Genomic DNA, 18418 nt, shown 5'->3' on the forward strand with positions numbered 1-18418 from the left:
GTGATCGAAGCGTCCTTGGGCAAGACACTGAACCCCATGTTGCCTACCAATGCATCCATCGGTGTATGAATGTGCGTGAATGTAGTAGGAAGCATGTAGCTGTATAGACTAAGTCATGCTGTATGTGTGAGTGAATGGGTGAATGTGGCATGTAGTGTTAAAAGCACTTTGAGTGGTCAGCTAGACTCGAAAAGCGCTTTACAAGTACAGTCCATTTACGACTCTTCATTGGACATGGAACATAAAAGTATGTTTGCAGCCTAAACAAAATTAAAGTATCAATCATTAAATCCTGATTTTCTGACTTTTGGAACGATAAAGTTGGACAGTTGTATTGTAGCCTTATGTGAATGTACTAAAACCAGTACCGTGTTTCCGCAGTTGTTCTGAAACAGAAACCCTGAGACCAGACACCACAGTGTAATGCTGGTCATTTAAAGAAAAATTAGACACACACTGGAGAAACTGTCTCCTGGTTTCTACCAGAAAATGTCCAGAATGTACCCTGCCTCGCACCTAATGACAGCTGGGATAGGCTCCAGCCCCCCTTCTTTACTGACATAAACGCAAACTGATGGAATTTTATGGTTGGTGTAAATTTTAATCTATCACTTTCAAGTGTATTATTCAGAAACAGAGGAAAATCCTAACAGATTACCTATAACACAGCCGAGTGGTGTTTCAAAACGAAATAAGACTCTGAGGTCACAAACACTTTGTAGAGCAGAGTTCATGTGTACTTGTGTGTAAGTGAAAGAGAAGGTGTTTATATTTGTTTCTCCATATTTGTGGGGTTAAATAGGAGGCATCTACTACACCAGTGGGGTCTGCTTTGTGCTTATGTGGGATGCATCGTAATAACAGCAGGGCTTCACAAATTGGGTGTGTGTCTGCATGTGTGTCTGCATGTGTGACTGCGTGGATGCCCTTGTCCTACATCCTCGGCCCCAGAGGTACCGTAAATTCCAGTCCTCCAGATAATTTCAGCCGTCTGAAAAATTCATAACATCTCTCGAGGCCAAGAACCATCGGATCAGAGCCCGGAGCAGGAAATTCATGGAGAGAGCCTTGGTGGAGCACAGGAAAAAAGGCAAAGAGAGAAGAAGAGTGGAGGATGGGAGCTGCTGGCCACCTGTCACCGTCTGACAGGGGGATGAGACAACGGAAAGGAACACACAAAGACATAGAGGAAGAGAAACTGAGTGGAGGACACTAATCTTTGCAAGCAAACGAGTACAAATGTAGAGAAGACATCGATTAGGAGCATGCTGTAGAATCACTGGGAGTAAGTAAACATGCCTCTCAAATGCAGGCAGAGAAACTTGCGACAGTGCCAACTCTGGCTCACTCTCCTTTTATTTTTTTCTCTCAATTAAGCAGTTCCTCTCTGCTCACGGAGAGCAGGCCATCTGTCATTATCTACTCCTCCCGTACTCACATGGGCTGACAAAAGCTGGGCCTACATACAATAATATTCAAGTCATGTGCAATTACACGCAGCACTCAATGGGCATTCAGGTGAATAGTATTGAAATTATTTCATAAGAAAGGACCTGTGTGGCTAACAAAGTCATTTATTTTGTGTTTTACTTGACTTACATCTCCACTTGTAGAGATCGAAACAGTGAACATGACACAAGTATCTTTTAAAAGTCTTCAGTAACTTCGCTTGGTTTTGAGGGAGGCTTCTTAATTGTAGCTAAGGGAGACGCTAATGCTAAGATCCAAAAGACTGGTGGCACTCGTCATCAGGGGAGTGGAAGTAGAACGACAGATTTAAGTTTTTATTGTATCTTAGAAAGAAAATCTGGAAATGGGGTTTGTACAATAATAAATACACAATGTTCAAAAATAAAATAAGACATATCTGCTGTAAATAACAATAAAGAAAGGGCTCACAAACCAGGCTTTCTGGGACTTAAGTTTTCATCATTTCCTGCTTTGGCAAAGATGCACTGAAGATAATAAAAAAACCCATCCAATAAATGACAGATAGCTAACAGACAGCGTTGCTTGGTAGAGCAACCTACAGAAATAACAATTCACTTATATAGGGAGACTTTTCATGGGTCTGGCAAGCATCTACTACATGTGTTTATATCACATGACTGGCCAGCCCCGGGAAATTCAGCTGAGCATTTGTGTGAAAAAAAAAAAAAAGAACCTCGGGTATTTCTGGCAGCGTTGTGTGTCAAAATCAGAAAGACTGCACAAATTACACCTGCACTGGAACTCCAAAGGAAAAAATTGCTTGATGTCCACAAAGAATATTAGAGGAAGAGTACATTTTGCAGACTAAAACAGTGCGTATGCGTACACAGAAATGCACTGCAAAGAAAAAACTGTACAGCAGTGTAAACATATGGCTCTGGACGACCCTGATTCCCAGTCCTGTCTGTAGCAATGATTGGACTGACACTCCTCTATTTAAGTCAGCTGCACATAAAAGCACAGTTTACACCACAACTAAACCAGCCACGACAACAGAGAAAAGGTTTCCCCAATGTGAAGCTGAGACAGAATGAAATGCTTTTCATTTGAACGCTCTCGCTTCCGGAATCATCACCAGAACAAAAGCAGGTGACAAGAAAAAAAAAAAAAGTTTTGGATGTGATCAACTCTGTGAGTTCAGGGCAACGGATCCCGCAGAGATAAAAAAAAATAAAAAATCACCAGACCATACAGGCAAGCAAGCCCTGCTTTATCTGGATGAAAGCACAGCCTGAATACTGGCACATGCAGGCTTTGCTGAAATGTTCATAGTGTGAGTGACACCGATGTACAGGTGGAGCAAAGTCTGTAGGTTGTTCTTTTTCTAAAACAGCCTTTTGAGGCCTAAGTGAGCCTTGTATCGTGTTGTGTTTCAAGAAGAGAACAATCTCAAAAAAGCATTTTTCCTCTTAAAATTGCATTAGCAGTGTGTTGCAATAGCACTTGAGCAGATGTCCATATGAATTCATCAGAATGTGTCAGAAAAACTGATAATGCGAAAAATAGAAAAGCAAACCCCATCATACTAGTCCACAGAAAACGTTTTGGTTCATGTTAAATTCTGTGGCTTTTTTCAAAATGTTTTACGTCCACTTTGCCACATCAGCTTCATTCATTCTTCTTAAAGTATTGGTGAAATAAAGACAGATAATGCCTTATTTAGAGGCTGCATCGTCTTTGCCCCATTCACTCTGTTATATCGATATACGCCGATTGCAAGTTATCTAAATAGCTTCCAAAGAATGCTGACTTTCGCCAAACTGTTCTCGCTGAGTAGATAAACGTATTTCATGCCAGAAAAAAGGTCTAGGTTTAAAAATACCGGAGTTCCCCTTTAAGTTGCTCTGAAACTGTGTGTCTGCACGGTCTGGTTCATTATGAACCAGTTTCAGTGCAGGAAAAGGCTTTTTGCATCGTAAAACGCATCTGCCTACTGCGCTCTCATTTATTACTTTTGGGTACACTCAAAATGTCAGCTGGTAGAAGCATCTATAAACTTACTCTTGATGGGAGAATGTGCCCACTTGTCAGAAAACCTCTCTCATAAACTTTTGGAAACAGATGGTGAGGCGGCGAGCTGATGCCAGATTGAAGAAATTAAATATGCAAGCTGCGTTTATTTTTGCTTCACGTCATGTAACTTATAGGCCCACAAACATTCAAATCAGCAGTGTTTTGTTTTTTTTGTTCATGGGCTAATGAGCTATAAACACTCGAGCGTTTTTCATTTACAAAAGATGAAAGCTTACTAAATTATCAAATCAAATTCCACTCAATATTTCATCAGTGCCGTCTCACCGTCACAACCCCAACCGCGGGGTGCAGCCGAGAGGCTTGGCTGTTGTGTCAGGAATGTTAAAGGTGGTGGGATGCTTTCAGAATAATGTGCTCTCGACTGGCTAATCAAAGAATAACTTGTTTGGGCACTCTAACGTTAGCCATTTTTGGTGGACACAAAAGACAAAAGCTTTTCAGGTGAAGTGCTTATACCAAATGTAAAGCATGGCAGTGGAAATGTTATGGTTGGGGCTTGCTTCGCTGTCTCAAGAACTGGACAGTTTGCAATCATTGATTCAACTATGAATCCTACATCATATCAGAAAGCGTTAGATGACAGCATGAATCAAATCCAATGTTGTTGGGAGATTTGAAACGGGAAGTGCAGACAATAAAGCTCAACGGGCAATGATGCAAAACACAAAAAAGAAGTCATTCTCAGGTGGGCAATACTTGCATCCGAATCCAGTGTTTCCAGAGCAGCATCGCATGAACTGATATTTCTGCTCAAATGAATTATTGAAAGTTTTCCATGTTGTTGAATTCCCCTTGACCACCTTTATTGTTCATTGTAAGCAAAAGAGCATCAACTGTTTGCCTGTCCAAAAGCACAGAAAAAAATAAAAAAGTTAATAATTTCCATTTTCCACTAAGTTCTCATTTGACTTATATGGCTCACATACATTAGCATGCACTCTGGAGCCCCACACAACATGAGCAACCATTAATGGCGAGGACGATGAATCACTTATCAGGCATGATTTGCATAACATGCTGTGGCTGCGCAAGCACTCAAACTATTATTCTTTCCAGTTGTAGAAAAAAAAAATCAGCATTTGACCCTTTTTTTTCTTTTAAAGAGTGCTTCATATTTCGGTAGCACGTATTTGTCGCTATACAACGTGCTCCTCGCTGCTTGAAAGAAAGAACCTAAACGATTGCAAGCTATCGACTCAAAAGTCGTTTGCTTTGCAAAACAAGATATATCAGCAAAGCGGCTTAGGGTCTTTACATAGAAACAAGAGGTCAAACACATCCCCACCTGCTTGCACAAACACGCGCTCGCATGCACAGATAAATACAGAGAGGCTTTCGCAGCCATTTGGCTTTATCAAAAGCAAACACATGTACTTTGCACACATCTGCCTCTTTGGCTTGTGTTCTATCCGTTTGTCTGACTGGCTGTCAGAGCAGAATGAAAGAGCAGGCAGATCAATAAAGATGGAGGCGTGATAAATGGAGGGAATGAAAAAAGGGCAGGGAATGACGCAAGGAGAGGGAGGATCAAAACTTGGAAGAGGAGACAGAGCTAAGCCATGCTATGTGGCAAAGGCAATATCTGATGATATCATGACGAAGCTTTGCGCACATGGTAGGTTTGCTGTTTTGCCCCCCCACTCTCTGCCCGCAAAGGGACAATACTTCCCAGAGGAACTGAATTACTGAGGTCACACAAAACACAAAATCTACATTCTCCTCTTCAAAAAGGAAACAAAAACAAACGTGTAAACAGCATAGAGACCAGGAACAACCACATAATGCAGCTGACATCCCATCACAGCGCAGCCTAGTGCACCATACAGTGTTGCACCATGTAGACTTCTGCAAGGCACCCCTAACATACACACATGCACACACACCACCAACACAACATCATGGCATCATAGCGAACGTGCCTAAATGACCCAGATTCAAGCTTTAATATGTTGGCATGTTCAGCCCTCGGCCTGCACATTAGCAAATCTCCAAATCTCTACCCTTTTCAGGCTTGCTGTTCTGCCTGACCTTCGACCTCCATGTAAAGGCGGTCCATGTAGAGGATAAAAACACAATTTCCTACTCGGACACAATGATGTACTATTGTTGCAAAAATGTTGTTATCCTTGGGATAGACATCAAAAGTATCTGAGTTTTGCCGCATTTAGTTTGTAAATTCAACATACTAGATTCCCACAAAGTCTTGAATGTTTGCACGAGGACTATTCAGGTTCTGCTTTTTTACTGTTAAAAGGTGGAATTGAAAAAAAAAAGTTTTAAAAACCATCTGAATATACGATATTGAAGATTTTGCAAATATCATTATTGCAGATAATTCCAGCAGCTGTTAAGCTAGACAGAAAGCTTATGAACACAGCTTGGTAAAGATGCTAAAATTTCAAGTCATCGACACTTTTTATATCAATATTTTGGTTGAGCTTTTCTACTTACTTTATGTTAGGTCACAGTGAGTTTTCTGCAGCAGATTGACTACCATTGTAGAAAGCCGGCTATACACTACATGATTTTTCAAGACGTAGACAGTTCTCCAATGTCAGAATGAAACCGTGAAGAATCTTATGCGAGGTGTGGTCCTCTGGTGCAAGGTGTTCATAATGCTAAATCCAGATTTAGTATGTTTTTCTCACATCTTAGGTTATGACTTGATCAAACATGTTTCAAACTATCACAGGTCTTTGGTCTTGTTTTATGCAAATTGTGTCGTTCAGAGACACATTCTGTGTTTTCAACCAAAAACGTGCACCGTGGATGCTTCCAAATGGGAAGCAGGGGAAGCTGTAACTGAGAGTGAGCACGGCGATGAGGCAAAAAAAAAAATTCAACTGAACCATACGAAACAAGGAGCTAGTAATTGCATTATGGCATCGGCACAAAAGACTCTACGACGTTTCACTGCACTTAAATATGCGTCTGTGGCTAAAAGCTGCTTATCTGTCAACGTCATTGTTGTTAAAAATTTCCACCAGGTGCAACATGGGAAATAATCTCAGAAAAATCTAGTTGAGGTCTTGTAAACAGTGACCCTGCAAGATTTCAAGTCTGGCAAAAAATCTTTAGTCTGTGATCTAGAACTCATTTCTTTAGATGTGAGAGACTGTCAGGCATCAGCCTTTTAAAAATCTTTTTCAAGTTTTTTGAAGTTCTCTCGTGTGCGGGAGGCAGAACAAAACAGACAAAACCGTTCGAGTATTATAACTTAATTGGATTAAGGCAACAAATTAGGAACTGTAAATAGTGCAGAACATCTCTCATAAGACTGCACAACAACAAAACAGGAAAGAGAAAAACGTTGTGGGATTTCCTTTTACTGGACATGATTCAATGCCATAATCCAAATCTGTTCCAAGATCTGGCTGACTGACATTTTTCTTCCCTCCAAATTTAGCAACAAAATGTAGTCGGGCAGCAATTATCTTCCACCAAATTACATCCTGGCTTTTTTTCTGACTGGCTTTAACATAATAAACCATCCATTCTTTAAAGGTCAGCAGCAACTCCTCCTGACTGCATGCAGATGAACACAGATAAAAATGCTACCGCCTTACATTTCCTTTTGGTCTGAGGCAGCACAGTTCCGCTGTCTACGATAAATATTTTAATTATGAGCTATTAAATAATAATGGAAAGTCTTAGACTGATTCAAGCTTGAAACAAATTCAGAGACGTATGAACACTGAGACAAACACATTGAAAGAAGAGAGAGAAAGCCCATTTGGACGCCTCGAAGCAAACTAGACATATGAAAATACCAAAGTCAGTCTGAAGCAGAGGACAACACGGCTGACTAGGTCAAGGCCAAGTGTGTCAGTGTTTCTATTCTGGGTGCATGGATAACTTATTTAAAGCATCCTACCCCTCGTGTCATTCACAAGACTCACTCTCCCCAGTGTCTGGCTGAACAGACTCTCTTCTGTGCACGTGTGCCGTATGCTGCCGTATTTAACACATTTGTCGGTTAAGCTTCGGTGAAGCAGGAGCACACATACACACACATCTGTTGGCACAGTCTCTCTATTTACAAGACCCTGCCCTTACAGTAAGTTTCCACCTGTGGTTAGTTGTGCACAGCTCCCTATGCTGCAGTTGGGAAAATGTACTGCACCAGCTTGACTTCTTTTTGTGCCGATCGACTGCCATTCAAAGCAAGTGTAACAGTTTTGTTTTTTTTTCTTTCACAGTTTGTATAGCAGGACAATAAGCTGATGGTGCCGGTCAGAGAGAATGAGTGAAGCCCCACAGCCAGCAGTGTTGGATGCTGACTGTTTAAAGCTCGATCTTATGCTTGAATGAGTGATTAATTCAGCTATGTGTGTGTCTGTGCATGTTACTATGGCAACTCGGGTGTAGGTTGGGTTGCCCCGCGGAGAACACTCGCAGCTCGCTACAAGGCCAGAAGCCCTGCCTCTTGGGGCTGCAAGTGTAGGCGGTAAATGCTGCGCCAGTTCAAGGCCAGGGCACGTGTTAGACAGCTTGATGACATCTGTTTCTGCACCTGACTTTGTGCGTGTGTTTGGATTTCATGTGTACATGTCCTTAATCTACGGGCATTAATGAAAAAAAGAAAAAAAGGAAAAAAAAGCGCAAACACATGAGCAGAAATTGCTGAGCGGGATGCTGTCCAGTCCTCTCTGCCCCCTCCACAACTGCTGATGGTCTTGGAGTCAGTCCAAGCTTCCCACAGAACGACGTCTGTTGCTTCAGCCTAAATGCCCCGCCTTGCATTGACGAGCACAAATGTAATTAACTTTTAGCGAGATTTTACCAGAGGTATGAGGCAAGCAAGTGCGAAAAAAAGGAAAAGTTACTGAGTGAATGGATGGGGGAGATTTGAAAGTGATGACGGCTGCAGGAAGGAAGGGCAGCAAAGCTGCGGGTGAGGAATGAGCGAGTTTTCTGTGGAGTTCTTAAACGTAGCTGCATGTGAATAATTTAACCTTAAGAAGAGGGCCCCTGCTGGGCCGGTGGACATCTGGAATAGATTCACACTACAGAGTAATTAGAGTGCTCTGCTGTTCCATCATATTATTAATGTCCATAAATAACAGCATATGGTTTGATTCTGCATAATGTTCTCAGTGACACAAGGTTCATTTTGACAAGCTCTCTTCAGCCGCCTGCTGTGTCTTAATTTTTCTTCTGCTACAAAAATCCTCCCCACAGGTTCATCTTACAGGATGTTTATTATGGGAAAATTACTTTTTTCCTGGACTTGAGAGCATATATTTGGGTGTTTGACATCACCAGTGACTCAAAAACGCATTTTGTTTTGTGTCTCCATATATTTGAAAATTCATCGTTCAGCGAGTCATTCAAATTTGCAAACATACGTCATTTCCCAAGGTTCTTTCAGCCCCCTTTCTTGTTATCCAAGCCAAATTTCAACTTGAGATAAGATGATATAGCATTCGGTGCACCTTGGAAGAGAGTAGTTGACACTCTTTTGCTGCTGTTGCTTTTGGCTTGATATCAACATCATATCTCAATATTAGTTATATAGCTCACTTCACTGCTGAAATAAATGAGCCAATAATGCCCTACCAGTACTTTGTGTTAGGGTTTGTTAGCGTGTCCCAACAATAAAATCTAATGTGCGCTCTTAAATTTTTTTTATCAGTCAAACTTTTTAATTAGTGTCTGAAAACGCTCTCAGAGGTGTCTGTTAACTGGCCAGCGGCCGTTACCTTCTGTGCTGCATGTTTTAATAACTTGGTACAATTCGACATCTCTCAACAAAGCATTTGATTAAGACCTCAGGAAATGTTTGCTGCTTCTGAGAAAAGGGTATAATATGTTTTTAACTCTTTAACTCTCGCACTGTTCTGCTCAAAAACCTGAGGATGTTGTAGCGTCAGAGCAAAAAACTGTTAGCATTAGAATTAAATTGGAAAAAAATTAGGGTTAACAAAAATAGAAAAAAAGAAAAAAAAAGAAAGAAAACAGCTGCTCTTGTAACATTCCCTGTGCAGTTGAGGCCACACACACATGCACATACTCACATAAAAACAGAAATATGAACACACTTTTTCCACTTGAATACACATAAACAATTTGCTCATCAGGGAAATTGAACTAATGGCCTTTTCCATTTCATTCAGCTCAGGAACGGAATTTTGACATAAGAGAAATCTTGGATACCTCAACATGAGGATCACTAATCAGTTCCATATCCCCCCAGCCAGTGTCCACATTGACGTTTTCCACCTAGGTACGCTTATATCACCCCTGGGCCTCTTTGAAATAGAGCACTCCTTCATGTTCATCTATTATTACAGGTTTACAGACAAGCAGGCCGATAGCTGACACTTGTTTGTCTTCAAGCAGACGCATATTCAGCCACTCTAACTGTGCCTGGTGACGGATTTATCCAGCCTGTTTTTTACTCGCAAACTCACTGACTATTTGTCAGGGCTCCTTTACGCAACACTGAGGGACACCTTTTGTATTAGTTTTCAGTCCAACAGGTAAACACATTGAAATGCTGTATTTAACCCAACCAGCCAATGTAGTTTTAGTGCCTAACCCTAACCACGAAATACTGTCGCCTAAGCCTAAACACGCACTAAGTGAAACTGTAATTAAACAGGTAGTGAGACCAAAAACCAAAAAACAAAACAGTGACCTACTTACTTACTCACTGCATTTGACATCCTAAAGTTGAAGAAGCAGTGGCGCAGGAAGTATATATTATCAACAAATAAACATAACAACAGTTTCAAGCTTGTACACTCTTCCTTTCAGCACCTAATTTTTTAAACTTGCCACTTGTGTAGTCCGCCTCAGGTAAAAAAAAAACAGGGTGTCCGACACATCAGATACTGGGATGTCCATTTTGGAGCATGCAGTAACCCTAAGCATAAACTTTATGAGGATTTTGTCACTTGTTCAAAAGTAAATGTGCTGGAGTGTCTGTGCTTAAGACTGAAAATGGGAATAAGTTTAAATATCGCATTGTATCCAGGTACAGCATATAACTTTGAACATACCAAACATACAAGGCAACGTACATGACTATGTTTAAGACTACAGGCTAAAAAACGAAAAAGAGGTCAACTGAGTGTGATAAAAAGGAATCAAACTAAATAGAAAAAAATAAACAGGACAAAATGACAGGCTGTCACTCACCTGTTTCCAGTTGTCAAAAACGATTATTTTGCTGTCCTCGTCATCCACTGTCACTTTGCACTCGTAGCCCTCACCTGCAACCAAATACCCATTAGACACTGATCAGCACAAAGAGCATTTACTTCATACAGCACAGCAATTCCTGTGTAACAAATAAAAATGGGGGGGAATATTTTACAGCAAAAATGTGACAGTATACATTTGTGAAGCTGAAAAAAATAACAATATTTGCTAAAGTCTCTGTTTCTATCTGAAGTTTCAGGCACTGCCTCAGAGTGTTATCAGATTAATCTAAATCATAAAAATATCCTTGACCTACTCCTAAAACGTTAACTTAGTGTCTGCGGGGATGTTTTAATAACTCTGGCTTGAAGACTTTCTTTTGTAGACATGTTTATACTTAAACAGTTTTAAAGGCGAAAGCCTCTGATTTAGTTTATTTCTGTTACAGTAACAGTGTTACTGTCAATAAAGCCCAATAGAGGAAAACCAAAACAATTTTTAGCTCATTCCTCATTGCATTCTGATGAGCTTGGATGTCACTCCCTGCATTTCTGACATTGCTGTTTCTAAATCATCTCTTTCATATCAAAAAGAAAAAAAATGATTCACAATGTGAATACCTTCTGAACAGTTTTAAAACATTGCATGTGTAATACGATTAACCTGGTGTTATGTACTGAACTAAACCCTTAGATCATGATCATTTCATGATCAAAATACGCTTCATTTGCTTTGAACCGAGTTTCTAAGGTAATTCCAAAAAAAATCATCTATGATGACTGAGATGGCTGTTTCGAGGTACAAGCACACCAAATCATCTTGTGTAATTCAGTGCTAGTACTGGTAATCAAGGTATTATTCCACTTACAGTTGAAACGTGTCAAAAATGTAAAAAAAAAAATATGTAAATTAAACAGGTGTTAAAAACAGTTGATTTACTTTTTTTCACACTTAAATTCCCAGACAAAATGAGAGCAGCATTATGGGGAAATGTGCAACTCCTGGGATGATAGTTCTAGTTTGGATACAACCATCTTACGATGATGCATGAATCCAAGAGTACAACAGGGGACAAGATGAATGCTGTTTTGGGTGAGACAGGGGCAGGTCGGCTCTATGCATTAGGCACAGCAGTCACCTTTTGGTGACAATGATTGATCGAGCTGGCTGAAGAGTTGAGGACCAGAGTTGATTATCCCTGATGTTACAGTCAGCAGTGTGACACACCAACCCATTGACTGACGGATGCCACATGGGAGGGGAAAGGAAAGACTGTTTTTCGCAGCTTTAATGCCCAAAGGGGAAATAGAAATCCTTTTTACACAAGATCACACAACATGGCACAGAAAATGATCCCCTGCCCCCACCGCCGTTAGGCTGCCGTGACATACCTGACCAAAAAGAGACACGTTATCACTGAATAAGTGTGTTATTTTCATGTCACAGTACCATTGATGTCTACATGGCTGTGTTTCACCATGCCTGCTGTTTCTTACACATATTCTGCCTATGTACCTTAGTAAAAAGCAGGCAGTGTGAAAAGGGATACAAACATCTTTGACTACAGTGACTGCTAAATCTGAGACTACAGCTAACAGCTGGTTAGCTTAGCTTATCATGCAAATTTAAAAATAGGGAAAACAACTACAGCATGGTTTGGAAACTAATATTTCTGAGTTCATGTAGCTGATAAATCCAAGCACAAACTGCACATGCAAAATTAGATACATCATTCCTCTGTACACACCACATGTCAGTTATACCAACAATTTAAATATGAAGCTACGGCTCGCAGCCTGTTACCTTAGCTTAGCAAAACAACTGCAGTATGGCAGTTGCTAAGAAATAGAGGAACAAGCTAATTGCTCATCCTGAAACACAATTTTATATAAGTTTTGGTAGTTATAAAACTGACAATATTTGTTTTTTTATGCTGTATTTCTGAATAGTAAAGCTTTCCTTGTGCCTTTGTGCATATGCAGCGTTTGCACTAGTTACATATTTTTTCTGTACACATCACATGAGCCTATAAAAGTATGGTAACCATCTTTTCATCTCTATTTCGAGTCAGTTGGTTACTAATTTGCCAATAGGCTATGTTTTCTTTAGAGTTCACTTCTGGGAAAGAAAATTAACATTTTAAAGCAGGGTTTGCCAGAACTGATTTTGAGAATACACATTTAAGTGAGGGTTTTATAAAGCTAAACCTTCAAGATATTGATCAAAAAGGCCTTCCACTCCCTGTTTAGGTTATTACCACAAGCTTGTGTCTCAGAGTCTATAGAGAGGGATCTGTCCGACTGTCCAGCCAGGGACAGGGCAAGTGACGACTTGCCCACGCCATTCTGTCCCAGTAGCACTATCCTAAGTGCCCCCCCATGGCTGTGGTAAGCCGGCTGGGCCGCTGCCGACTGGCTAAAAGAATCATCCCGAGGCACTCCTGTGTCAGTGATAGGCAACGTGGTAGGTTCGTCCAAGCCAGGGATCCAGTCACAGTCCTCGGATACGGCCTCCTCCCTCCGCAGCTGGTGTTTGACAGGCAGGGGTGTGCTCCCTCGCCGAAGGGGTGGTGCCGTGGTGAGAAACATACTGTACTGGAATCAGATTGAAACAGATAAAAGAAAAGTGTAAGTCCAGATGGCTTAAAAACAGACAGTGTTGCTGAGAATAAAACAGTATTCAAAATGGTTGAAAAGTTCAAACAGGCTGCAGATCTACCTGTGTGGCAGATTAACACAGTCTGTAATAGTAAATATTACCATTTGAAAATGGTGAGGAGGGATGTCGCCACTGCTTGCGCCAATGTGTAAAGAAGAGGGAGTCGATAACAATGGATGTGAGACAGATGAGGTGGCAGTGTGAGAGGGAGAGATGCTCCTGATGATGATAAAACAGGGTCAAAGGATATTAAGAGAGAAGACAGGGGGTGGTGAAGTGGGGTTGTGAGGTAATGAGTTCAGGGAGACACACAGGCGGGGGGGAGTTGTTCAAGAATTGTAAGAGACAGCAGGTTGATACGGATTCAGTAAATGAGGTGGAGACCTGGGACAAAGAAGAGGAGGTATGTATATCAAAGAAACAATGGAGTGAGAGAAGGAAAGAGCTTGCAGCTGTGTGTAATGGGGACATAAGTGTGGTCAGGTGGCACTATACTGAGCAGAGTACATAATGAGTGCAGCATGAATTCACAAGAAAGGAGGTCAAAACAATGAAGTAGTTTTCTCCATTCTTTCTGATTTCAAAAATGAAATCAGCACAGCTACCAGACACTCATTTTCTCCACAGCGATAGTTTGACTATTAAAACTGCGCATTTTGCAACCGCAGCAGGTCAACCATAGATGACCGCCATCAATATTAAAACAGCAATTAATCTAGCTCCAGCAGCACTGCTGGACATCTGAGGCTCAGAGTCTGCCTGTGTCAAACCAATCTACACTATTGGCACTTACTTAAAGGCGAGTGACACAAAAACAGGACACACTGGAAAATAATATCACACGAGTTCAGTATAACCATCAAGGGAAGTTCCCACTTTACCTCAAGCTTAACACATCATCACACACAGTCTACCAAAATTGTAAATGTCACCACAAGCCTGTAATAATTAGAATTATTGACTGCACAGGTGTAAATAAAGTGGGAACTTGGCCACACGTAGCACAGTATGCGTATGGCTTTGTTTTTGTTGTTTTTTCCTGGTACCCTTTAACCCTTTAAGACCTGATAGAACATATGCCAAGTCTGCCATGTACAGGTACTTCAGAGCTTAATGGATTAAATGCCTATGTAATATTGCGTACTGTATATATAACAGAATCACAATATATTTTATGAGCATATTTGTATAGTACAGCATAGTGTATCATATGAAGTTTAAAATAGTTTACAATATCAGTATGTTGTGTGTGTGTGTGTGTATTGTAGTCTTTAATAGTAGTAATAGTATAATAACAATTGCACTATAACAGTACAAGCCAAGCCAATAAAGGTTTGGATCATGCACACAATGTTACAGTATAGTATGTACAATAGTATAAATTGGATTAGTACAAAATTATGTAGAGAAATGTGATGTACTGTATTAATTCTTAGTATACAGTTTAATAGTATAATACTACAGTGTAAAGCAGTGTAGTTTAGCACTGAGCTGTGCTGTAGTGTATACTTGTGTGTTATTGTCCATACATCATATGACAATTGTTGAACAACATATGGTGGATCTAGTAATATAAATGTATATTTTATATATATCTCGCACTTACATGTACAGACATGCCAGAAAAATTATTCAACCTCCACTGCGCTGGATTCCCTGTGCAGGGGGAGGCTTTTGCTGGCGACTGTCATATAGTCAATTCTTCTTTCCATCAATCAAATGTACCTATCTAGTTCTTTACCGAGTGGTAGGACAGTGGAGCCTATACCTCCTGACACTGAATGAGAGGCAGGGAACACCCTGGACAGGTTGCCTATCTATCACAAGGCTAACGCAAAGAGACAGACAGCTCTGCACACACACACCTACAGCCAATTTAGACTCGCCAATGCAACGTAACATATATAATGTATGCATTTCTTTAGACACTGAGAGGAACGTGAAACCACTGGAGAACACATTGACAGTGCTACCCGCCACACCACCCTTTATGCATAATGTAATACAGAAAAAAAGTTGTTGTGTAGTATAGGTTTTTATGCTAACAGCATGTAACAGTATTGTTTTACATAACTGTATAAAACAATGTGTTGTGTGGGTATTGCTATAAAGCATAATAAAGTATGACAATATAGTGCTCTGTAGTGTAATACTGTATGTAAGTCTACAGTGAAAATTCACAACACTAAAGTGCTGTGTAGTATTTTTTATATAGCACCATAAATAACAGTGTGGTGTCATGTATATTATTGTATAGTATGGTGCACAGTGTAGTGTTGTGAAGTTATATGTTATATTGGAGACTATTGGTATGTTATCACTGTTGTGTGCCTAATAGTGCTGGGTAGTATACTGTCACATGGCACAGAGAATAACAGAAAAGTGTTGGGTACTGACCTACAATTAGTATAGTACAATGTGATCGTGCTACATTGTGGTACAGTATAATAAACAGTAATGCTGTGAAGTGCACTGCTGTTTACAATATGGTTTAGCATAGCTGAGTGTATAAAATGTAGTGTGGTGTATCATTGGACGGTGGGTTATAGTGATAATTTATACAACTCAAAGCCTTATGTAGTTTAGCCTATTATTCCAAAGTAGGCTACAGTATAGCTAAAAAAATAAATAATAAATAAAAAAAAGTTGTCATTTAACGTCCAGAATATTGTTGTGAAGTGTGCCGTATAGCGTTGCGGTGTCATTTAAGAACAAGCACAAAAGGTGTGGCTGCTTGTGCCACTTTTTACGGGTCTTTAGGTCTCGCGCTCTCGCTCATCACTCCAGCTGGATCAGCGAGGTAGCTCAATCAGGTTAATTGAACGAGCTAATCAATTAAGCTTGCCCTCACTGTGAGCGATCCACACTAGCACACGGGAAACCGAGACCGGCGGGCTGAGGCAGTGTGTCAAGGGTTAATCTCCTTCTCGGCAGTATGTCGAGAAACTGGGGCAAACAACGGTGCGCAATACAAAATTCATACTTACAGGCAATGTTTTCTTATTCTGTCATCTTTACAACTCAGTTATATTGTCGCTGCTGCTTCTTCGCCGACTGCACTTTGGCCATGTCTAGAGTACTTTATCTACTACTTTAAAGCCACGACTAAACAACTCATCAGGAGGTGATTCGTTTCAAAGTGTCTGTGGGAGAACTCCTAATGATCTGCCACCTCTTTCACTGTAAACCTAACCGATCACTAAGGCTGCATGGACACACACACACACACACACACACACACAAAATAGAGAAAAAAAATACCCCAGCTGGCGGTTAGAAATGATGAGCTCTGACAGAAATCCAATATGGAGTGAGTAAAAATAAGAGTAGGAAGACTTAAAATCACCATTGAGTTGCAGAGATAGTCTGGTCCATTCAACGGGGAGGAAGGTGAAGAAGAAGGCATGTCCCACAGAATTATCTGGATTCTCACATAGAGATTGTAACTGGTATAAAAACCATAGTGTGGTGCAGAGAAATAATTATTTGATTTTGGCTACCTGTGTGCGTTAGTATGGGTGCGTTACTGGCTATAGTGCCGCGCGCACGAGGTGGGTTTGTGAGGGAGGTGGAAGATGTGCGTCTCCTTACCTGGTCAGCCATGGTTATCAATAAGTCTTCTCTTTAGGGGATGAGCTCTGTGTGGTTTAAGTCATCTGTGCAGGCTGCAGACCCGGCATCACGGCACGCGGCGCACAAAAGAGACGCACTGCGATTCGTTTATCATTGTGTTGTTATTCTTCCCGCTCCGGCGCGTAAAAATACCCTCGTGCTGTCTTCAAAAGGAAAAGGCGCGGCGAGTGGAAAACTGGGATAGGTAGTATTTGGATGGACGGGGGCGGGGGTGCGGGTGAAGAGGCTACACTTGCGTCTGCGTTTGGAATAACGGTAGAGGAAGAAAGAAAGCCATCGGCAGTGCTACACATCCCCCCAAGTCCTCTCTGTGTCCCGGCGGACAGCAGTCTGTGCGCGTCCCTCCCCACCTCCACTTAATACCTGCATCTCTCTCTCTCTCTCTCTCTCTCTCTCTCTCTCTCTCTCTCTCTCTCTCTCTCTCTCTCCCTGTGTAAAGTGTGCTTTAGGAGCGTCCTTGAGTGAGCGGAGTGATCTCCCCACAGGCTGGGTTGGAGGAGGGAGTGCCCCTCACTCCCTCCTGAGCAAACATCTATCAGCCTAGTTGCACAGGTTCCTACGTGTGTCTTTGTCATACGCCAGGTTTGGAGCATATTATTATTATTCAGGCAAGGAGGTGGAGCGGCCGCCAGAGGGAGGCAGAGAGACGTCCCCTTGGTAAGGCGCTAAGGTGTAAAAGACATAATTAATTATTACTATTATTAATTACTTAACATTATTAAATATTATGCCGTTATTTTTACGAGTTGAGACAATTTCCTAAAGTCTTAATGAAATACCTTTGGTCAGAACAACACAGAAAGACACTTTCCTCTGAAACCGACCTTTGAAACAAACCTTTGAATGTACAGCACTTTTCACAGCAATTGATTTTAGGGTGGGGACTGAGGGTCTGCTCCTCTCTTCCTAATGGAGGTGAGCTATAGTTTTGAGCTACTGTGCAGATTTGGAAAGAAATTGCACTCAGCAACCGTTGAAGCACAAGACGTGAGAGGCAACACTCCTAACTCATCATATACTGCAGCTTGGTCAAGCCCCTCAATCCAGTTTTCAATGCATGGGGTACACTTTAAGCACCTATTATCAACACACAGGGAACTGCAGCCACATATATCATCGATGCAATAGGGATGTGAATACTAAAAAGCAACAGAAAAACATCATTCAGGTTACCAGTGATAAACACAAACTACATGAGGATTTCTTGTTTGACTTCTTTTGTTCAACTACTGTCGCCTACTACCTCTACTTGGCTAAGGTTAGATATTAAAAAGTAGAATGTCGTTAAGATTAGTAAAACATCATGGTTAGGCATTAAAATAGATAATTAAATCCATGTTATTGCAACAAGCTTTGCCAACATTTTACACGTTAACGTCTCGTGAGCATTTGGTTACTAGCTCAGGACACTGCATTTCCTAAAGTGATGCTTATGGGGTAACCACTGCAGTCAGAA

General features: G+C 41.0%; 1 protein-coding gene across 1 annotated transcript in view; it reads right to left on the reverse strand.

Annotated features, from left to right (window-relative positions):
- rem2 (RAS (RAD and GEM)-like GTP binding 2) overlaps nt 1–17484 on the reverse strand; it is a 30844-nt gene extending 13360 nt beyond the window's left edge. The window contains exons 1-3 of the mRNA XM_072364209.1: nt 16921–17484; nt 12929–13265; nt 10669–10742 (exon numbers count right to left, since the gene is read on the reverse strand). Coding sequence (XP_072220310.1) covers nt 10669–10742; nt 12929–13265; nt 16921–16932 — 423 coding nt within the window. The 5' untranslated portion in view covers nt 16933–17484. The remainder of the gene's footprint in view (nt 1–10668; nt 10743–12928; nt 13266–16920) is intronic.
- Nucleotides 17485–18418: the final 934 nt, after the last annotated feature.

Source organism: Leuresthes tenuis, unplaced genomic scaffold (assembly GCF_036924035.1).
Source record: "Leuresthes tenuis unplaced genomic scaffold, fLeuTen1.0.hap1 SCAF_14, whole genome shotgun sequence".
In the NCBI taxonomy this organism is placed as follows: domain Eukaryota; kingdom Metazoa; phylum Chordata; class Actinopteri; order Atheriniformes; family Atherinopsidae; genus Leuresthes; species Leuresthes tenuis.